This window comes from Littorina saxatilis, linkage group LG4, assembly GCF_037325665.1.
Source record: "Littorina saxatilis isolate snail1 linkage group LG4, US_GU_Lsax_2.0, whole genome shotgun sequence".
Classification (NCBI taxonomy): Eukaryota; Metazoa; Mollusca; class Gastropoda; order Littorinimorpha; family Littorinidae; genus Littorina; species Littorina saxatilis.
Genome location: NC_090248.1, coordinates 498,335 through 522,143, shown reverse-complemented (window position 1 = coordinate 522,143; position 23,809 = coordinate 498,335). Strand labels below are relative to the sequence as shown.

General features: G+C 47.6%; 1 protein-coding gene across 1 annotated transcript in view; it reads left to right on the top strand.

Moving 5' to 3' along the window:
* LOC138963734 (dynein axonemal heavy chain 12-like) overlaps window positions 1-23,809 on the top strand; it is a 188,441-nt gene that overhangs the window by 106,789 nt on the left and 57,843 nt on the right. Inside the window, exons 38-47 of the mRNA XM_070335583.1 lie at window positions 1,754-1,920; window positions 3,740-3,932; window positions 4,676-4,881; window positions 6,131-6,205; window positions 8,423-8,510; window positions 10,003-10,181; window positions 11,837-12,029; window positions 14,110-14,271; window positions 17,536-17,730; window positions 23,386-23,519. Of these exons, the coding sequence (XP_070191684.1) occupies window positions 1,754-1,920; window positions 3,740-3,932; window positions 4,676-4,881; window positions 6,131-6,205; window positions 8,423-8,510; window positions 10,003-10,181; window positions 11,837-12,029; window positions 14,110-14,271; window positions 17,536-17,730; window positions 23,386-23,519 (1,592 nt within the window). The remainder of the gene's footprint in view (window positions 1-1,753; window positions 1,921-3,739; window positions 3,933-4,675; window positions 4,882-6,130; window positions 6,206-8,422; window positions 8,511-10,002; window positions 10,182-11,836; window positions 12,030-14,109; window positions 14,272-17,535; window positions 17,731-23,385; window positions 23,520-23,809) is intronic.

Sequence of the window (23,809 nt, the reverse complement as noted above, 5' to 3'; positions counted from 1 at the left end):
AGGGATATAACTTGTGGTGTGATGGTTGGTGACAGAACATCATCATGTCAGGGCTATAACTTGTGGTGTGATGGTTGGTAACAGAACATCATCATGTCAGGGCTATAACTTGTAGTGTGATGGTTGGTGACAGAACATCACCATGTCAGGGCTATAACTTGTGGTGTGATGGTTGGTAACAGAACATCATCATGTCAGGGCTATAACTTGTAGTGTGATGGTTGGTGACAGAACATCATCATGTCAGGGCTATAACTTGTGGTGTGATGGTTGGTAACAGAACATCATCATGTCAGGGCTGTAACGTGTGGTGTGATGGTTGGTGACAGAACATCATCATGTCAGGGCTATAACTTGTGGTGTGATGGTTGGTAACAGAACATCATCATGTCAGGGCTATAACTTGTGGTGTGATGGTTGGTGACAGAACATCATCATGTCAGGGCTATAACTTGTGGTGTGATGGTTGGTAACAGAACATCATCATGTCAGGGATATAACTTGTGGTGTGATGGTTGGTGACAGAACATCATCATGTCAGGGCTATAACTTGTAGTGAGATGGTTGGTAACAGAACATCATCATGTCAGGGGTATAACTTGTAGTGAGATGGTTGGTGACAGAACATCATCATGTCAGGGGTATAACTTGTGGTGTGATGGTTGGTAACAGAACATCATGTCAGGGGTATAACTAGTTGCCTATCAGTCAACACAAGAGACTAGATTAAGAGTTTTACACTGGAAAATTATGCACAACATTTATCCGACCAACATTCTCCTGTGTAAAATGAAAGTAACGGAAACTAATAAATGTAATTACTGCTGTGATGTAACTGATTTCATTGAACACTTCTTTTTTGAATGCCCGGTTGTATACAAATTCTGGAAGTTTATTGAAGAATTTATTTTTCGTACTTTAGAAATTAAGATTATTTTGAATGTTAGTGATGTTTTATTTGGTATGCATTTTGTAATGGTGAGAAAGGCAACTATGTATAAATTGAACCACATTATCTTAATCGGAAAGATGTGCGTGAGTATATATAAAAAAAACAAATTCGTTTTTACCGTTGGAAAGTATTTTTAATAGGCAGTTACAGATAAGAAGCATTTTTGTGTGAGTGTTCGAAGAACAAAACGTTAAAAAAGTTAGCTTGTTGTTCTCGATAAGTTGTATTTAATTCATTGTATGAGATATTGTTAATTGTTGTTATTTATGTGAATAAAATTGTTTGAAAAAAAAAAAAAAAAAAAAAAAAAAGAACATCATCATGTCAGGGCTATAACTTGTGGTGTGATGGTTGGTGACAGAACATCATCATGTCAGGGGTATAACTTGTAGTGAGATGGTTGGTGACAGAACATCATCATGTCAGGGCTATAACTTGTGGTGTGATGGTTGGTGACAGAACATCATCATGTCAGGGGTATAACTTGTAGTGAGATGGTTGGTGACAGAACATCATCATGTCAGGGCTATAACTTGTAGTGAGATGGTTGGTGACAGAACATCATCATGTCAGGGGTATAACTTGTAGTGAGATGGTTGGTGACAGAACATCATCATGTCAGGGCTATAACTTGTAGTGAGATGGTTGGTGACAGAACATCATCATGTCAGGGCTATAACTTGTAGTGAGATGGTTGGTGACAGAACATCCTGTCAGGGCTATAACTTGTAGTGAGATGGTTGGTGACAGAACATCATCATGTCAGGGCTATAACTTGTAGTGAGATGGTTGTGTGTGCAGAACATCATCATGTCTAAGCTGGACAAGCGCAAGAAGGGGGTGTTTGGACCTCAGGTGGGCAAGAAGGCCATCATCTTTGTGGACGACCTCAACATGCCGGCAAAGGAGATCTACGGCGCTCAGCCTCCCATTGAGTTGCTCAGGCAGTACCTCGACTTCGGCAACTGGTAGGTGTCCGCTTGTGATGTAACAACACACAACTAGTGGGTGTCCGCTTGTGATGTAACAACACACAACTAGTGGGTGTCCGCTTGTGATGTAACAACACACAACTCGTGGGTGTCCGCGTGTCCGTCACTGTGATGTAACAACACACCACTGGTAGGTGTCCGCTTGTGATGTAACAACACACCACTGGTAGGTGTCCGCTTGTGATGTAACAACACACCACTGGTAGGTGTCCGCGTGTCCGTCACTGTGATGTAACAACACACCACTGGTAGGTGTCCGCGTGTCCGTCACTGTGATGTAATAACACACAACTGGTAGGTGTCCGCTTGTCCGTCACTGTGATATAACAACACACAACTGGTAGGTGTCCGCTTGTCCGTCACTGTGATGTAACAACACACCACTGGTAGATGTCCGTCACTGTGATGTAACAACACACCACTGGTAGGTGTCCGCTTGTCCGTCACTGTGATGTAACAACACACAACTGGTAGGTGTCCGCGTGTCCGTCACTGTGATGTAACAACACATAACTGGTAGGTGTCCGCGTGTCCGTCACTGTGATGTAACAACACACCACTGGTAGGTGTCCGCGTGTCCGTCACTGTGATGTAACAACACATAACTGGTAGGTGTCCGTCACTGTGATGTAACAACACACCACTGGTAGGTGTCCGCGTGTCCGTCACTGTGATGCAACAACACACCACTGGTAGGTGTCCACTTGTCCGTCACTGTGATGTAACAACACACCACTGGTAGGTGTCCGTCACTGTGATGTAACAACACACCACTGGTAGGTGTACACTTGTCCGTCACTGTGATGTAACAACACACCACTGGTAGGTGTCCACTTGTCCGTCACTGTGATGTAACAACACACCACTGGTAGGTGTCCGCGTGTCCGTCACTGTGATGTAACAACACACCACTGGTAGGTGTCCGCTTGTCCGTCACTGTGATGTAACAACACACAACTGGTAGGTGTCCGTCACTGTGATGTAACAACACACCACTGGTAGGTGTCCGCGTGTCCGTCACTGTGATGTAACAACACATAACTGGTAGGTGTCCGCGTGTCCGTCACTGTGATGTAACAACACACCACTGGTAGGTGTCCGCGTGTCCGTCACTGTGATGTAACAACACACCACTGGTAGGTGTCCGCGTGTCGTCACTGTGATGTAACAACACATAACTGGTAGGTGTCTGCGTGTCCGTCACTGTGATGTAACAACACACCACTGGTAGGTGTCCGTCACTGTGATGTAACAACACACCACTGGTAGGTGTCCGTCACTGTGATGTAACAACACATAACTGGTAGGTGTCCGCTTGTCCGTCACTGTGAAGTAACAACACACAACTTGTGCTGAGTTTAGAGGGTAGTGTTATGTCATGGCTTGTGATATGATGCGATGTGTTAAAGACTGAGTCACTGTTTGTTTTTTTGTTTGTTTGCTTAACGCCCAGCCGACCACGAAGGGCCATATCAAGGCGGTGCTGCTTTGACATATAACGTCCGCCACACACAAGACAGAAGTCGCAACACAGGCTTCATGTCTCACCCAGTCACATTATTCTGACACCGGACCGGCCAACCAGTCCTAGCACTAACCCCAATATTGCCAGACGCCAGGCGGAGCAGCCACTAGATTGCCAATTTTAAAGTCTTTGGTATGACCCGGCCGGGGTTCGAACCCACGACCTCCCGATCACGGGGCGGACCTGAGTCACTGTACTGTGCTGTGTTAAAGACTGAGTCACTGTACTGTGCTGTGTTAAAGACTGAGTCCCCGTGTTTTATGACGACAGGTACGACCTGAAGGACACGAGCCGCCTCGTGCTGCAGGACATCCAGTTACTGTGCGCCATGGGTCCCCCTGGTGGTGGTCGCAACACGGTCACCCCGCGCTTCCTGCGTCACTTCAACGTGGTGTCCATGAACGACTTTAACGAGGAAACCATGACCAAGATCTTCTCCACCATCATCTCTACCTATATGAGGGTCTGTTGATGAGTATCCCTTCTCTCTCTCTCTCTCTCTCTCTCTCTCTCTCTCTCTCTCTCTCTCTCTCTCTCTCTCTCTCTCTCTCTCTCTCTCTCTTTTCCTCTCTCTCTCTCTCTCTCTCTCTCGCTCTCTCTCTCTCTCTCTCTCTCTCTCTCTCTCTCCATTTCTCTCGCTCTCACTCTCTCTCTTTCTCTCTCTCTCTCTCTCTCTCTCTCTCTCTCTCTCTCTCTCTCTCTCTCTCTCTCTCTCTCTCTCTCTCTCTCTCTCTCCCTCTCCTTCTCACACTCACATTGTGCTATCCTGCCAATTTCTTGCTGATCGTGTGCTTTTGTGTTGGGTGTCATTCGTCAGTGTTTAGGTGTGCTTGTGAAATATGCTGTTGAAAGCACACATCGTTTTAACGCATTTATGTTCATGAAACTAAGGACTCTTGACTTGATAATGGGGCGAATATTTTAATGAAAAAATAATAGTGACAAGTTTTGTAAATACTGAGGACCTCTCCGGTGTTGAGGGCTCTAATGATGATCTGATGGACAATGAAGTGTTGTTATTGTTATTGTTATTGTTATTGTTATTGTTATTGTAAATGGTCTGATATTGATGAAGTGATACACTGGGTCACTGACACTGTATTTCTAAGATCCGTGCTTTGTTTCAAGACACAAATGCAATGTAAATAACCTGAAGTGTAGGATTTGCCGGCTTAGTAATGACGTTGTTATATGACCCTGTTTCAGAACAACGACTTCAGCGCGGACTTCTTCGGGATGGGGAACCAGCTGGTTGCGGCCACCCTGGAGATGTACCAGCAAGCCATGCACAATCTGCTGCCCACGCCCGCCAAGTCCCACTACGTCTTCAACCTCAGAGACTTCTCCAGGGTCATCCTCGGCGTCTGCCTCATCAAGAAGCAGGAGGCGTCCGACAAGAAAATATTCGTCAGGTGAAGGGGTGTTGGGTGTAGTAGCTAGGTTAGTGCGTGTTGTGTTTAACTAAGTTAGGGCGTGTTGTGTTTAGCTAGATGAGGGCGTGGTGTGTTTAGCAAGGTCAGGGCGTGTTGTGTTTAGCTAGGTCAGGGCGTGTTGTGTTTAGCTAGGTCAGGGCGTGTTGTGTTTAGCTAGGTCAGGGCGTGTTGTGTTTAGCTAGGTCAGGGCATGTTGTGTATAGCTAGGTTAGGGCGTGTTGTGTTTAGCTAGGTCAGGGCGTTTTGTGTTTAGCTAGGTTAAGGCATGTTGTGTTTAGCTAGGTTAGGGCATGTTGTGTTTAGCTAGGTTAGGGCATGTTGTGTATAGCTAGGTCAGGGCGTGTTGTGTTTAGCTAGGTCAGGGCGTGTTGTGTTTAGCTAGGTTAGGGCGTGTTGTGTTTAGCTAGGTTAGGGCGTGTTGTGTGTAGCTAGGTCAGGGCATGTTGTGTATTAGCTAGGTTAGGGTGTGTTGTGTATAGCTAGGTTAGGGCGTGTTGTGTTTAGCTAGGTTAGGGCATGTTGTGTATAGCTAGGTTAGGGCGTGTTGTGTGTAGCTAGGTCAGGGCGTGGTGTGTTTAGCTAGGTCAGGAAGTGGTGTGTTTAACTAGGTCAGGGCGTGTTGTGTTTAGCTAGGTTAGGGCGTGTTGTGTTTAGCTAGGTCAGGGCGTGTTGTGTTTAGCTAGGTCAGGGCGTGTTGTGTTTAGCTAGGTCAGGGCGTGGTGTGTTTAGCTAGGTCAGGGCGTGTTGTGTTTAGCTAGGTCAGGGCGTGGTGTGTTTAGCTAGGTCAGGGCGTGGTGTGTTTAGCTAGGTTTAGCGAAGTGTCTCCCAGGTACGGATATATCCCTACCCACTCATATGGCTCTATCTGACCAGGTACGGATATATCCCTACCCACTCATATGGCTCTATCTGACCAGGTACAGATATATCTGCTCAGACTGTTAGCTTCAGTCGCTTCCTGTAACGCTGATCTAACGTCTGCATTCCAGCGTGTTGATACACAGTTACTACATCCGTTACTACAATTCTGAGTGACCTGCTGCAGTCGGTAGGTTTTGCGTATAACAATAATGAACACTTCTATAACGCAAACAACAGAATCACTCTGTGCACACCTTGCTGTTTATTGTGAAATCTATTTCACATTCTCATTGACATTATGAGGTATCGATGGATGCAAATTCATGTTTCGCTGTGTACTGCCAATACCAACAACTGTGTGTTTCAGGCTGTGGGTGCACGAAGTGATGCGAGTGTTCTATGACCGTCTGACAGATGACGCTGACAGGGCATGGCTCTTCAAGTAAGTACTCGTGCTTGTCATGATGATGATGATGATGATGCTGACGGAAATATTTTTACGACAAATATTTGTTTTGTTCTTTAATAGTTTGGGGCTTTAAATAAACACACACACACACACACACATGCATCCGTCCAATAAGCAGTGCATGTTCACCCATCCTTCATCATGTACCAAGGCTGTGTCAAAGTGTGATGTTCTGTGTACAGGACGGTGTCAAGGCTGTGTCAAAGTGTGATGTTCTGTGTACAGGACGGTGTCACGGCTGTGTCAAAGTGTGATGTTCTGTGTACAGGACGGTGTCACGGCTGTGTCAAAGTGTGATGTTCTGTGTACAGGACGGTGTCACGGCTGTGTCAAAGTGTGATGTTCTATGTACAGGACGGTGTCACGGCTGTGTCAAAGTGTGATGTTCTGTGTGCAGGACGGTGTCACGGCTGTGTCAAAGTGTGATGTTCTGTGTACAGGACGGTGTCACGGCTGTGTCAAAGTGTGATTTCTGTGTACAGGACGGTGTCAAGGCTGTGTCAAAGTGTGATGTTCTGTGTACAGGATGGTGTCACGGTTGTGTCAAAGTGTGATGTTCTGTGTACAGGACGGTGTCAAGGCTGTGTCAAAGTGTGGTGTTCTATGTGCAGGACAGTGTCACGGTTGTGTCAAAGTGTGATGTTCTATGTACAGGACGGTGTCACGGCTGTGTCAAAGTGTGATGTTCTGTGTACAGGACGGTGTCACGGTTGTGTCAAAGTGTGATGTTCTGTGTACAGGACGGTGTCACGGCTGTGTCAAAGTGTGGTGTTCTATGTGCAGGACGGTGTCACGGTTGTGTCAAAGTGTGATGCTCTATGTACAGGACGGTGTCACGGCTGTGTCAAAGTGTGATGTTCTATGCACAGGACGGTGTCACGGCTGTGTCAAAGTGTGATGTTCTATGTACAGGACGGTGTCACGGCTGTGTCAAAGTGTGATGTTCTGTGTGCAGGACGGTGTCACGGCTGTGTCAGTGTGATGTTCTGTGTACAGGACGGTGTCACGGCTGTGTCAAAGTGTGATGTTCTGTGTACAGGACGGTGTCAAGGCTGTGTCAAAGTGTGATGTTCTATGTGCAGGACGGTGTCACGGCTGTGTCAGTGTGATGTTCTGTGTACAGGACGGTGTCACGGCTGTGTCAAAGTGTGATGTTCTGTGTACAGGACGGTGTCACGGCTGTGTCAGTGTGATGTTCTGTGTACAGGACGGTGTCACGGCTGTGTCAAAGTGTGATGTTCTGTGTACAGGACGGTGTCACGGCTGTGTCAGTGTGATGTTCTGTGTACAGGACGGTGTCACGGCTGTGTCAGTGTGATGTTATGTGTACAGGACGGTGTCACGGCTGTGTCAGTGTGATGTTCTGTGTTCAGGACGGTGTCACGGCTGTGTCAAAGTGTGATGTTCTATGTGCAAGACGGTGTCACGGCTGTGTCAAAGTGTGATGTTCTGTGTACAGGACGGTGTCAAGGCTGTGTCAAAGTGTGATGTTCTGTGTACAGGACGGTGTCAAGGCTGTGTCAAAGTGTGATGTTCTATGTACAGGACGGTGTCACGGCTGTGTCAAAGTGTGATGTTCTGTGTGCAGGACGGTGTGACGGCTGTGTCAAAGTGTGATGTTCTGTGTACAGGACGGTGTCACGGCTGTGTCAAAGTGTGATGTTCTGTGTACAGGACGGTGTCAAGGCTGTGTCAAAGTGTGATGTTCTGTGTACAGGACGGTGTCACGGTTGTGTCAAAGTGTGATGTTCTGTGTACAGGACGGTGTCACGGCTGTGTCAAAGTGTGGTGTTCTATGTGCAGGACGGTGTCACGGTTGTGTCAAAGTGTGATGTTCTATGTACAGGACGGTGTCACGGCTGTGTCAAAGTGTGATGTTCTGTGTACAGGACGGTGTCACGGCTGTGTCAAAGTGTGGTGTTCTATGTGCAGGACGGTGTCACGGTTGTGTCAAAGTGTGATGTTCTATGTACAGGACGGTGTCACGGCTGTGTCAAAGTGTGATGTTCTATGCACAGGACGGTGTCACGGCTGTGTCAAAGTGTGATGTTCTATGTACAGGACGGTGTCACGGCTGTGTCAAAGTGTGATGTTCTGTGTACAGGACGGTGTCACGGTTGTGTCAAAGTGTGATGTTCTATGTACAGGACGGTGTCACGGCTGTGTCAAAGTGTGATGTTCTGTGTGCAGGACGGTGTCACGGCTGTGTCAAGGTCACTTCAAGGACGGGGTGGACGTGCTCTTTGCGCACCTTGCGAACGGGGGTCAGGGGGGCAAGGTCAGTCACGTGCACCAAGTTTCTCTGTGGACAGTCTCACCTCTCCATTACGCCCAGCCCAAAGGATTCCCGATAAGGATTTCTACAATACAATTAACCTGCAATTGATAGCGACGAACTGTCTATTACGACCTTTGTGTTATCTGTTTCTCAGGTGGTCATTACGGACAGGGGCTACTGTTCAAACCCTCCATGTCATTTGCCTTCCGATGTAGTTCTATGTGTGCTTAGGCTTCAGGGGTAATGAACAACAAGTAGACTCACAGTGCCATGGAATGTTTTCAGAGGTATTTCGAGCGATGACTGCGATGAAAGATATAGTTGTGGCAGTTTGTGTGACAGTTCTGGTCACCAGACCGGTGGCACACAAAGACTCCGGATTCGTTAAATGGCTGGGGCAAGTCGGGGTTTTCAGCGTATGGAAGTTTATGGTCCAGCTAGCTCGTAAGATAGATTATGGTTTTAGTGCAGGAGGGACATACTAAAGATGCTCTGAACATACGCCAGGCATGGGAATTGTCCGCCGAACGGCGGATTTCGGCCGAATTATTTTTTTGTTCCGCCGAAAAAGCGAAAGTGTCCGCCGAAAAAATAAAGGGGGGAGGCACACAAAAAAAGCACCGGTTACTTTTGCCTTTGCGCAAAAGCCCGCGAAAACTGTCCGTACTTTGTTCACGCACTGCTACCGCCCGCCTCAGTTACTTGAACTTTTATTGAAAGTAAACCAGATTGCACAGATTGTGTTACAAGTTACATTTTCCTGTTTGTCTCAACAGATCAATTTTTTAACAAATTTAAACCATATAATACATGTATATATTTTTTTTTTTTTCAAAAAAGCAAAAATTGGTACTAAAAACTCTGATTCTAAAAACAGAATTTAATGGCAAACTTGGAGCTCAGATGACACCAGATTGCACCATCTGGGTTCTTTGGAGAAAATTTTTTTCCGGTGGGGCATGCCCCCGGACCCCCCTAGTAAGGCTAGACGCTTCGCGTCTTCAGTTATAAATGTTCAGCCTTTTTTACAATTTTCAATTCCCATGCCTGCATACCTTACGACTAGATACTCGATATACACTGTGCCCTAACAACAGTGGCATTCACTCTGTCCCTTCTCAATTGCCGTGGACAATTCGCAATGTCTGGTATGCTATATGGCGAATTGAATTATTGTTTGGACAATTAGGAATGTCTGGTATGCTGTATGGCGAATTGAATAATTGTTTGGACAATTAGGAATGTCTGGTATGCTATATGGCGAATTGAATTATTGTTTGGACAATTCGCAATGTCTGGTATGCTATACGGCGAATTGAATTATTGTTTGGACAATTAGGAATATCTGATATGCTATATGGCGAATTGAATTATTGTTTGGACAATTAGTAATGTCTGGTATGCTGTATGGCGAATTGAACTCTTGTTTGGACGTGTGTGTGTGTGTGTGTGTGTGTGTGTGGTGTGGTGTGTGGTGTGTGTGTGGTGTCAGTGCCGAGAGGAGGACCTGCGCAGTCTGATCTTCGGTGACTTCATGGACCCGGAGGCCGAGCCCAACGAGCGGTCGTACAAGGAGATCACGTCCCTGACCGAGATGAACGATGTCGTGCTGCTCTGTCTCGAAGACTACAACCAGACGCACAAGACGCGCATGCAGCTCGTCATATTCAGGTGGGAAAATGGGTCGTGGAGAGAGAGAGAGAGAGAAAGGCGAGAGGTTTGGGGGAGAGGGGGGGGGCAAGGTCAGAGAGAGAGAGAGAGTGTGTGGAGGTAGAATTAAGAGAGGGGCGGGGGACGAAGGGAGGGAGAGGCCAGAGATAGAGAGAGAGAGGGCAAGAGAGAGAGAGGCCAGAGATAGAGAGAGAGAGGGCAAGAGAGAGAGAGGCCAGAGATAGAGAGAGAGAGGGCAAGAGAGAGAGAGGCCAGAGATAGAGAGAGAGAGGGCAAGAGAGAGAGAGGCCAGAGATAGAGAGAGAGAGGGCAAGAGAGAGAGAGGCCAGAGATAGAGAGAGAGAGGGCAAGAGAGAGAGGCCAGAGATAGAGAGAGAGAGGGCAAGAGAGAGAGAGGCCAGAGATAGAGAGAGAGGGCAAGAGAGAGAGAGAGGGCAAGAGAGAGAGAGGGCAAGAGAGAGGCCAGAGATAGAGAGGCCAGAGGTAGAAAGAGAGAGGGCAAGAGAGAGAGAGGGCAAGCGAGAGAGAGGGCAAGAGAGAGAGAGGCCAGAGATAGAGAGAGAGAGGGCAAGAGAGAGAGAGGGAAAGAGAGAGAGAGGGCAAGAGAGAGAGAGGCCAGAGATAGAGAGAGAGATGGCAAGAGAGAGGGCAAGAGAGAGAGAGAGTGCAAGAGAGAGAGAGGGAAAGAGAGAGAGGCCAGAGATAGAGAGAGAGAGGCCAGAGATAGAGAGAGGCCAGAGATAGAGAGAGAGGGCAAGAGAGAGAGGCCAGAGATAGAGAGAGAGAGGGCAAGAGAGAGAGAGGGCAAGAGAGAGAGGGCAGAGAGAGAGAGGCCAGATATAGAGAGAGAGGGCAAGAGAGAGAGAGGGCAAGAGAGAGAGGCCAGAGATAGAGAGGGGGCAAGAGAGAGAGAGGGCAAGAGAGAGAGAGGGCAAGAGAGAGAGAGAGCAAGAGAGAGAGAGCAAGAGAGAGAGAGGGCAAGAGAGAGAGAGAGCAAGAGAGGGCAAGAGAGAGAGAGGGCAAGAGAGAGAGAGAGAGGGCAAGAGAGAGAGAGGGCAAGAGAGAGAGGGAAAGAGAGGGAAAGAGAGGGAAAGAGAGAGAAAGAGAGGGCAAGAGAGAGAGGGCAAGAGAGAGAGAGGGAGGGGAGAATGGCGGAGGGAGAGAGAGAGGCCAGAGATAGAGAGAGAGAGGGCAAGAGAGAGAGAGAGAGGGAGGGGTAGAATGGAGGAGGGAGAGAGAGAGGACAGAGATAGAGAGAGAGAGGGCAAGAGAGAGAGAGGGAGGGGGAGAATGGAGGAGGGAGAGAGAGAGGCCAGAGATAGAGGGCAAGAGAGAGAGAGGGAGGGGGAGAATGGAGGAGGGAGAGAGAGAGGCCAGAGAGAAGGAGAGAGACGAGAAGGGGGAGAGAGAGAACGAGATAGATAATACAGTCGGAAGCAATAATCAGGCGTGCAAATACCTCTTAAATGTGTTTAGGGCTGGGTTGCTTCGTTCTATTCTATATGTTGTTATTGACGCTGGCCGATCTATTCTATATGTTGGTGGAACACAATGTTGTTATTGACGCTGGTCGATCGAAAGGGAGATGAGTTGTGTCGGCATGTCACTCTGACACAGCAGCGTCCAGTGCAGCACGCCTACCTTGACCGTTACAGGTACGTGCTGGAACACCTGTCACGTATCTGCCGCATCCTGAGCTCGTCTGGCGGCAACGCGCTGCTGGTGGGGGTGGGGGGCAGCGGTCGCCAGTCCCTGACTAGACTGGCCACAGCCATGGCGCAGTACACACTCTTCCAGCCCGAGATCTCCAAGAACTACGGCAAGACGGAGTGGAGAGAGGACATCAAGGTATGGCGCTGACACTGACACAGAAACTGACACTGACACTGACACTGACACTAGCATTGACGCTGACACAGACTGACATTGACACACACAGACACTGACACAGACACTAACACAGACACTGACACAGACACTGACACAGACACTGACACTGGCATGACATAGACACTGACATGGACACTGACATTGACACAGCCATTGACACAGACACTGACACAGACACTGACACTGACACAGACACTGACACTGACACTATCATTGACGCTGACACAGACACTGACATTGACACACACAGACATTGACACAGACACTGACTCTGACACAGACACTGACTCTGACACTGACACATACACAGACACTGACACACACTGACACTGGCATTGACACAGACATTGACACTGACATTGCCGCTGACACAGACACTGACGCTGACATTGACACTGACACTGACACTGGCATTGACACTGACACACACTGGCATTGGCACTGACACTGACATTGACACTGGCATTGACACTGGCATTGACGCTGACACAGACACTGATACATACACTGACACTGACACTGACATTGACACTGACACTGGCATTGACGCTGATGACACAGACACCGCCACGGACACTGACATTGACACTGGCATTGACGCTGACACAGACACACACTGACACGGACACAGACACTGACATTGACACTGACACAGACACTGACACACACTGACACTGGTATTGACACTGACACTGACACATACACTGATGGTGGCACTGGCACTGACACTGGCACTAACACTGGCACTGACACTGACAATGGCACAGACACTGGCGCTGACACTGGCACTGACACTGGCTAAGGCTCTGGCACTGACACAGACACTGGCACTGCCACAGAAACTGACACTATCGCATACACTGACACTGGCACTGCCACAGACACAGAAACTGACACTCTCGCATACACTTACACTGACGCTGACATTGGCACTGACACTGACACTGACACTCTCGCATACACTGACACAGAGAAAGAGATAAAGAGATAAAACCGGTTGATTGTCCATAAATACAAACACACGGCATGTATTACTGACCCCCCCCCCCCCCTCCCCTCCCCACACCCCGTTGAAATGAACCTTGTGTGTTTAATCAATAAAATGTCTTACGTCTTACGTCTTACTGACACAGACGCTGACACAGACACGGAGACTGGCACTCACTGACACAGACACTGGCACATACACTGACACATAAACTGGCACAGACACTGACGCTGACACAGACACAGACACTGACACAGACACAGACACAGACACATAAACTGGCACAGACACAGACACATACACTGACACATAAACTGGCACAGACACTGACGCTGACACAGACACAGACGCTGACACAGACACAGACACTGACACTGACACTGACACTGGCACTGCCACGAACACACACACAGAAACTGACACTCTCGCATACACTTACACTGATGCTGACATTGGCACTGACACAGACACGGAGACTGGCACTGACTCTGACACCAGACACTGACTTAGACACAGACACTGGCACAGACACTGACACAGACACTGGTACAGACACTGACACTGACACTGACACTGGCACACACTGACACAGACACTGACACAGACACTGGCACTGGCATTGGCACAGGCACAGACACTGACACTGACACTGACACTGGCACACACTGACACAGACACTGACACTGACACTGACACTGGCACACACTGACACAGACACTGGCACACACTGACACAGACACTGACACTGACACTGACACAGACACTGACACAGACACTGACACTGACACTGGCACAGGCACAGACAGGCGGCTAGTCGAAACTACGAAAGTGTGTGCATACAAATAAGAATTCTAAATCAAATGGATCGATACATGGTATGTGCCATGTTAGTCAACATTTGACATTCGACGCATATGTTGACAATAGTTATTCAACTCGACTCTTAGTGTGGTCTCATGGAACAGAATGAATGCTGTCTGTCTTTGTGTGAACTATGACCTGTGTGTGAAAAGTCCCAAGCCCATGGGGTGACGTGCTTGCTGTGTGCAGAACATCCTGCGGTCAGCGGGCGGTCTGAACAGGCCCACCACCTTCCTCATCACAGACACGCAGATCAAGGAGGAGGCCTTCCTCGAGGACATTGACAGTCTGCTCAACACCGGGGAGGTCCCCAACCTCTTCCCCTCCGACGAGAAGGCCGAGATCATGGAGGTGGGCTGACAGTGTCACGTGCATAACAGACAGTGTCACGTGCATTGCTATAACAGACAGTGTCACGTGCATTGCTATAACAGACAGTGTCACGTGCATTGCTATAACAGACAGTGTCACGTGCATTGCTATAACAGACAGTGTCACGTGCATTGCTATAACAGACAGTGTCACGTTCATTGCTATAACAGACAGTGTCACGTTCATTGCTATAACAGACAGTGTCACGTGCATTGCTATAACAGACAGTGTCACGTTCATTGCTATAACAGACAGTGTCACGTGCATTGCTATAACAGACAGTGTCACGTTCATTGCTATAACAGACAGTGTCACGTTCATTGCTATAACAGACAGTGTCACGTGCATTGCTATAACAGACAGTGTCACGTTCATTGCTATAACAGACAGTGTCACGTTCATTGCTATAACAGACAGTGTCACGTGCATTGCTATAACAGACAGTGTCACGTTCATTGCTATAACAGACAGTGTCACGTTCATTGCTATAACAGACAGTGTCACGTTCATTGCTATAACAGACAGTGTCACGTGCATTGCTATAACAGACAGTGTCACGTTCATTGCTATAACAGACAGTGTCACGTGCATTGCTATAACAGACAGTGTCACGTTCATTGCTATAACAGACAGTGTCACGTTCATTGCTATAACAGACAGTGTCACGTGCATTGCTATAACAGACAGTGTCACGTTCATTGCTATAACAGACAGTGTCACGTTCATTGCTATAACAGACAGTGTCACGTGCATTGCTATAACAGACAGTGTCACGTTCATTGCTATAACAGACAGTGTCACGTTCATTGCTATAACAGACAGTGTCACGTTCATTGCTATAACAGACAGTGTCACGTTCATTGCTATAACAGACAGTGTCACGTGCATTGCTATAACAGACAGTGTCACGTTCATTGCTATAACAGACAGTGTCACGTTCATTGCTATAACAGACAGTGTCACGTTCATTGCTATAACAGACAGTGTCACGTGCATTGCTATAACAGACAGTGTCACGTTCATTGCTATAACAGACAGTGTCACGTTCATTGCTATAACAGACAGTGTCACGTTCATTGCTATAACAGACAGTGTCACGTTCATTGCTATAACAGACAGTGTCACGTTCATTGCTATAACAGACAGTGTCACGTGCATTGCTATAACAGACAGTGTCACGTTCATTGCTATAACAGACAGTGTCACGTTCATTGCTATAACAGACAGTGTCATGTTCATTGCTATAACAGACAGTGTCACGTTCATTGCTATAACAGACAGTGTCACATGCATTGCTATAACAGACAGTGTCACGTTCATTGCTATAACAGACAGTGTCACATGCATTACTATAACAGACAGTGTCACGTTCATTGCTACAACAGACAGTGTCACATGCATTGCTATAACAGACAGTGTCACGTTCATTGCTATAACAGACAGTGTCACGTTCATTGCTATAACAGACAGTGTCACGTTCATTGCTATAACAGACAGTGTCACGTTCATTGCTATAACAGACAGTGTCACGTGCATTGCTATAACAGACAGTGTCACGTTCATTGCTATAACAGACAGTGTCACATGCATTGCTATAACAGACAGTGTCACGTTCATTGCTATAACAGACAGTGTCACGTTCATTGCTATAACAGACAGTGTCACGTTCATTGCCATAACAGACAGTGTCACGTTCATTGCTATAACAGACAGTGTCACGTTCATTGCTATAACAGACAGTGTCACGTTCATTGCTATAACAGACAGTGTCACATGCATTGCTATAACAGACAGTGTCACGTTCATTGCTATAACAGACAGTGTCACGTTCATTGCTATAACAGACAGTGTCACGTTCATTGCTATAACAGACAGTGTCACGTTCATTGCTATAACAGACAGTGTCACGTTCATTGCTATAACAGACAGTGTCACGTTCATTGCTATAACAGACAGTGTCACGTTCATTGCTATAACAGACAGTGTCACGTTCATTGCTATAACAGACAGTGTCACGTTCATTGCTATAACATACAGTGTCACATGCATTGCTATAACAGACAGTGTCACGTTCATTGCTATAACAGACAGTGTCACGTTCATTGCTATAACAGACAGTGTCACGTTCATAGCTATAACAGACAGTGTCACGTTCATTGCTATAACAGACAGTGTCACGTTCATTGCTATAACAGACAGTGTCACATGCATTGCTATAACAGACAGTGTCACGTTCATTGCTATAACAGACAGTGTCACGTTCATTGCTATAACAGACAGTGTCACGTTCATTGCTATAACAGACAGTGTCACGTTCATTGCTATAACAGACAGTGTCACATGCATTGCTATAACAGACAGTGTCACGTTCATTGCTATAACAGACAGTGCCACATGCATTGCTATGCAGACAGTGTCACATGCATTGCTATAACAGACAGTGTCACATTCATTGCTATAACAGACAGTATCACATGCAAATGTTAGCACAGATAAGGTAACATACATATGTTAGCACAGATAAGGTCACATGCAAATGTTAGCACAGATAAGGTCACATACATATGTTAGCATGTCTTGTGGCCCCAGTGGTGAGACAGCACTAGACTATGGTAGGAAACAACTCTGACGGGTTAGTATGTGTTGTCAACGAGTAGCTTTTCCTTTGAAACACTGAGTCAAGTTGAAAACTGGCGATCGCTTCACATCGCAGTGTGTTGTCCGCACTGTCCACTGTGTTTATCGAAAATATGCACCATGGAGCTGACTTTCAATGCAGATGCGAACGCATGCCTGTCAAATGTTGACTGTAGAAACGCCGGCCCTTGCTTGTGTTTGGCCTATGAAATGCGTCTATTTCGGAATGCGTCCATTGGTTCATGTTAATTAATGTATGATTCTTTGTATTACGTGACATCCTTTGCCAAAAAGGTCTTGATACATGTTTTCTCCTGGAAACAAACTCCACGAAAAATAGAAAGTGCTCATTAGGCAAGACCAAATGTTGTTCAATTCGTGCTCAATAGAAGGGTTGTTAGTCAAAGGGAGACCAGTGGCCGCTCGACGAAAAGCTTGATGTGGCTTAGCTCCCTTCGACCGTGCAAAAATTGCTATATTTGTCGGCTCTATTGTTCTTTGGAAACAACACTCGTACAAGAAAAGTGTGTGTGTGTGTGTGTGTGTGTGTGTGTGTGTGTGTGTGTGTGTGTGTGTGTGTGTGTGTGTGTGTGTGTGTGTGTATAGATGGTACGGACCCTAGCCCAGGTGGGCAACAAGAACAAGGAGCTGACCCCACTGCAGCTGTTCGCTTTCTTCGTCAGCCGTTGCCGTGCCAACCTGCACATCATGATCGCCTTCAGCCCCATCGGAGACGCCTTCCGCAACCGTCTGCGGCAGTTCCCCTCCCTCATCAACTGCTGCAACATCGACTGGTTCCAGGTGAGTTGTGTGCTGGCTGTGGCTGGTTCCAGGTGAGTTGTGTGCTGGCTGTGACTGGTTCCAGGTGAGTTGTGTGCTGGCTGTGACTGGTTCCAGGTGAGTTGTGTGCTGGCTGTGACTGGTTCCAGGTGAGTTGTGTGCTGGCTGTGACTGGTTCCAGGTGAGTTGTGTGCTGGCTGTGACTGGTTCCAGGTGAGTTGTGTGCTGGCTGTGACTGGTTCCAGGTGAGTTGTGTGCTGGCTGTGACTGGTTCCAGGTGAGTTGTGTGCTGGCTGTGACTGGTTCTGCAGTCACGGCGGGGAGGCGTGAAGAAAGCCGGGATTCCCGTGTGTTCACAATCAGTGATGTGGAACGAAAATGCTTATCTGCTGGTTGATTGTCATTGTTTTCTGCTGGTTGATTGTCATTGTTTTCTGCTGGTTGATTGTCATTGTTTTCTGCTGGTTGATTGTCATTGTTTTCTGCTGGTTGATTGTCATTGCTTTCTGCTGGTTGATTGTCATTGCTTTCTGCTGGTTGATTGTCATTGTTTTCTGCTGGTTGATTGTCATTGTTTTCTGCTGGTTGATTGTCATTGTTTTCTACCCTGCTGGTTGATTGTCATTGCTTTCTGCTGGTTGATTGTCATTGTTTTCTGCTGGTTGATTGTCATTGTTTTCTGCTGGTTGATTGTCATTGTTTTCTGCTGGTTGATTGTCATTGTTTTCTACCCTGCTGGTTGATTGTCATTGTTTTCTGCTGGTTGATTGTCATTGTTTTCTGCTGGTTGATTGTCATTGTTTTCTGCTGGTTGATTGTCATTGTTTTCTGCTGGTTGATTGTCATTGTTTTCTGCTGGTTGATTGTCATTGTTTTCTGCTGGTTGATTGTCATTGTTTTCTACCCTGCTGGTTGATTGTCATTGTTTTCTACCCTGCTGGTTGATTGTCATTGCTTTCTGCTGGTTGATTGTCATTGTTTTCTACCCTGCTGGTTGATTGTCATTGTTTTCTACCCTGCTGGTTGATTGTCATTGCTTTCTGCTGGTTGATTGTCATTGTTTTCTACCCTGCTGGTTGATTGTCATTGTTTTCTACCCTGCTGGTTGATTGTCATTGCTTTCTGCTGGTTGATTGTCATTGCTTTCTGCTGGTTGATTGTCATTGTTTTCTACCCTGCTGGTTGATTGTCATTGTTTTCTGTTGGTTGATTGTCATTGTTTTCTGCTGGTTGATTGTCATTGGTTTCTGCTGGTTGATTGTCATTGTTTTCTGCTGGTTGATTGTCATTGTTTTCTGCTGGTTGATTGTCATTGCTTTCTGCTGGTTGATTGTCATTGTTTTCTGCTGGTTGATTGTCATTGTTTTCTGCTGGTTGATTGTCATTGTTTTCTGCTGGTTGATTGTCATTGTTTTCTACCCTGCTGGTTGATTGTCATTGTTTTCTGCTGGTTGATAGTCATTGCTTTCTGCTGGTTGATTGTCATTGTTTTCTGAACACTCGACGTAAACAATGTTTATTTCAGCATGTCTTCGTTTGTCACTTTATTTCTCGATCTGTATTTCTTTTGAATTGAATGTGCTGTGTTCCCTTTGAACATCTATGTCTTGGCTTACTTGTCTTGGTGCGCCTCCACACAGCCAGTGTTACGTGTCTTGGTGCGCCTCCACACAGCCAGTGTTACTTGTCTTGGTGCGCCTCCACACAGCCAGTGTTACTTGTCTTGGTGCACCTCCACACAGCCAGTGTTACTTGTCTTGGTGCGCCTCCACACAGCCAGTGTTACTTGTCTTGGTGCGCCTCCACACAGCCAGTGTTACTTGTCTTGGTGCACCTCCACACAGCCAGTGTTACTTGTCTTGGTGCGCCTCCACACAGCCAGTGTTACTTGTCTTGGTGCACCTCCACACAGCCAGTGTTACTTGTCTTGGTGCACCTCCACACAGCCAGTGTTACTTGTCTTGGTGCGCCTCCACACAGCCAGTGTTACTTGTCTTGGTGCACCTCCACACAGCCAGTGTTACTTGTCTTGGTGCGCCTCCACACAGCCAGTGTTACGTGTCTTGGTGCGCCTCCACACAGCCAGTGTTACTTGTCTTGGTGCGCCTCCACACAGCCAGTGTTACTTACCTTGGTGCGCCTCCACACAGCCAGTGTTACTTGTCTTGGTGCACCTCCACACAGCCAGTGTTACTTGTCTTGGTGCGCCTCCACACAGCCAGTGTTACTTGTCTTGGTGCACCTCCACACAGCCAGTGTTACTTGCCTTGGTGCGCCTCCACACAGCCAGTGTTACTTGTCTTGGTGCGCCTCCACACAGCCAGTGTTACTTGTCTTGGTGCGCCTCCACACAGCCAGTGTTACTTGTCTTGGTGCGCCTCCACACAGCCAGTGTTACTTGTCTTGGTGCGCCTCCACACAGCCCGTGTTACTTGTCTTGGTGCACCTCCACACAGCCAGTGTGATTGACAATCATAGTGAAATGTGAGGAGAAGATGAAGAATCATTTTAATTTTCACACGTTTTTGTGAACATGCACTGTTGAGAGAAAGAAAGGACTGTTGACAGCCCTGTGTTGTCACCGTCTGTCTGTGTGGTCGTGTATCACGTGTTGTGTCAAGTCACCGTGTTGTGTGGTCGTGTATCACGTGTTGTGTCATGTCACCGTGTTGTCACCGTCTGTCTGTGTGGTCGTGTATCACGTGTTGTGTCATGTCACCGTGTTGTGTGGTCGTGTATCACGTGCTGTGTCATGTCACCGTGTTGTCACCGTCTGTCTGTGTGGTCGTGTATCACGTGTTGTGTCATCTCACCGTGTTGTGTGGTCGTGTATCACGTGTTGTGTCATGTCACCGTGTTGTCACCGTCTGTCTGTGTGGTCGTGTATCACGTGTTGTGTCATCTCACCGTGTTGTGTGGTCGTGTATCACGTGTTGTGTCATGTCACCGTGTTGTCACCGTCTGTCTGTGTGGTCGTGTATCACGTGTTGTGTCATGCCACCGTGTTGTCACCGTCTGTCTGTGTGGTTGTGTATCACGTGTTGTGTCAAGTCACCGTGTTGTGTGGTCGTGTATCACGTGTTGTGTCATGTCACCGTGTTGTGTGGTCGTGTATCACGTGCTGTGTCATGTCACCGTGTTGTCACCGTCTGTCTGTGTGGTCGTGTATCACGTGTTGTGTCATCTCACCGTGTTGTGTGGTCGTGTATCACGTGTTGTGTCAAGTCACCATGTTGTGTGGTCGTGTATCACGTGTTGTGTCATGTCACCGTGTTGTCACCGTCTGTCTGTGTGGTCGTGTATCACGTGTTGTGTCATGTCACCGTCTGTCTGTGTGGTCGTGTGTCACGTGTTGTGTCATGTCACCGTCTGTCTGTGTGGTCGTGTATCACGTATTGTGTCATCTCACCGTGTTGTCACCGTCTGTCTGTGTGGTCGTGTATCACGTGTTGTGTCAAGTCACCGTGTTGTGTGGTCGTGTATCACGTATTGTGTCATGTCACCGTGTTGTGTGGTCGTGTATCACGTATTGTGTCATGTCACCGTGTTGTGTGGTCGTGTATCACGTATTGTGTCAAGTCACCATGTTGTGTGGTCGTGTATCACGTATTGTGTCATGTCACCGTGTTGTCACCGTCTGTCTGTGTGGTCGTGTATCACGTATTGTGTCATGTCACCGTGTTGTGTGGTCGTGTATCACGTATTGTGTCATGTCACCGTGTTGTCACCGTCTGTCTGTGTGGTCGTGTATCACGTATTGTGTCATGTCACCGTGTTGTGTGGTCGTGTATCACGTATTGTGTCAAGTCACCATGTTGTGTGGTCGTGTATCACGTATTGTGTCATGTCACCGTGTTGTCACCGTCTGTCTGTGTGGTCGTGTATCACGTGTTGTGTCAAGTCACCGTGTTGTGTGGTCGTGTATCACGTATTGTGTCATGTCACCGTGTTGTCACCGTCTGTCTGTGTGGTCGTGTATCACGTGTTGTGTCAAGTCACCGTGTTGTGTGGTCGTGTATCACGTATTGTGTCATGTCACCGTGTTGTCACCGTCTGTCTGTGTGGTTGTGTATCACGTGTTGTGTCATGTCACCGTGTTGTGTGGTCGTGTATCACGTGTTGTGTCAAGTCACCGTGTTGTGTGGTCGTGTATCACGTGTTGTGTCATGTCACCGTGTTGTGTGGTCGTGTATCACGTGTTGTGTCAAGTCACCGTGTTGTGTGGTCGTGTATCACGTGTTGTGTCATGTCACCGTGTTGTCACCGTCTGTCTGTGTGGTCGTGTATCACGTGTTGTGTCATCTCACCGTGTTGTGTGGTCGTGTATCACGTGTTGTGTCATGCCACCGTGTTGCCACCGTCTGTCTGTGTGGTTGTGTATCACGTGTTGTGTCATCTCACCGTGTTGTCACCGTCTGTCTGTGTGGTCGTGTATCACGTGTTGTGTCATGTCACCGTGTTGTGTGGTCGTGTATCACGTGTTGTGTCATGTCACCGTGTTGTCACCGTCTGTCTGTGTGGTCGTGTATCACGTATTGTGTCATGTCACCGTGTTGTGTGGTCGTGTATCACGTGTTGTGTCATCTCACCGTGTTGTGTGGTCGTGTATCACGTGTTGTGTCATGTCACCATGTTGTGTGGTCGTGTATCACGTGTTGTGTCAAGTCACCGTGTTGTGTGGTCGTGTATCACGTATTGTGTCATGTCACCGTGTTGTGTGGTCGTGTATCACGTGTTGTGTCATGTCACCGTGTTGTGTGGTCGTGTATCACGTGTTGTGTCATGTCACCGTGTTGTGTCGTCGTGTATCACGTATTGTGTCATGTCACCATGTTGTGTGGTCGTGTATCACGTGTTGTGTCATGTCACCGTGTTGTGTGGTCGTGTATCACGTGTTGTGTCATGTCACCGTGTTGTGTGGTCGTGTATCACGTATTGTGTCATGTCACCGTGTTGTGTGGTCGTGTATCACGTGTTGTGTCATGTCACCATGTTGTGTGGTCGTGTATCACGTGTTGTGTCATGTCACCGTGTTGTCACCGTCTGTCTGTGTGGTCGTGTATCACGTATTGTGTCATGTCACCATGTTGTGTGGTCGTGTATCACGTGTTGTGTCATCTCACCGTGTTGTCACCGTCTGTCTGTGTGGTCGTGTATCACGTGTTGTGTCATGTCACCATTTTGTGTGGTCGTGTATCACGTGTTGTGTCATGTCACCGTGTTGTCACCGTCTGTCTGTGTGGTCGTGTATCACGTGTTGTGTCATGTCACCATTTTGTGTGGTCGTGTATCACGTGTTGTGTCATGTCACCGTGTTGTGTGGTCGTGTATCACGTGTTGTGTCAAGTCACCGTGTTGTGTGGTCGTGTATCACGTGTTGTGTCATGTCACCGTGTTGTCACCGTCTGTCTGTGTGGTCGTGTATCACGTGTTGTGTCATGTCACCGTGTTGTGTGGTCGTGTATCACGTGTTGTGTCATGTCACCGTGTTGTGTGGTCGTGTATCACGTGTTGTGTCATGTCACCGTGTTGTGTGGTCGTGTATCACGTGTTGTGTCATGTCACCGTGTTGTCACTGTCTGTCTGTGTGGTCGTGTATCACGTGTTGTGTCATGTCACCGTGTTGTGTGGTCGTGTATCACGTGTTGTGTCATCTCACCATGTATCACGTTACAGCCGTGGCCCGACGATGCCCTGGAGATGGTGGCGCACCAGTTCCTGGCGGACTCGGACATTGACCCGGAGGTGAAGGGCCAGGCCGTATGGATGTGTCAATTCTTCCACCAGAGTGTCAGGCATCTCTCACAGAGGTCAGTCTTCACACCTTGTCGTCGTCTTCTTCTTCTTCTTCTTCTTCTTGTTCTTGTTCTTCTTCTTCTTCTTCTTCTTCTTCTTCTTCTTCTTCTTCTTCTTCTTCTTCTTCTTCTTCAGCGATTGTGTGCTGCGACTCCCACGACCAGGTTCAGGCACGAGTGGGCTTTTACCGGAACGCAATCATACTCGTGTTTCGGGAGATGCATGCTGGCGCATTTCGTGTTTCTATAACCCAAAGAACTGCTAGCTTCGTGTGTCTAGTGCTTGCTGGGTGTGGCGGTGTTTC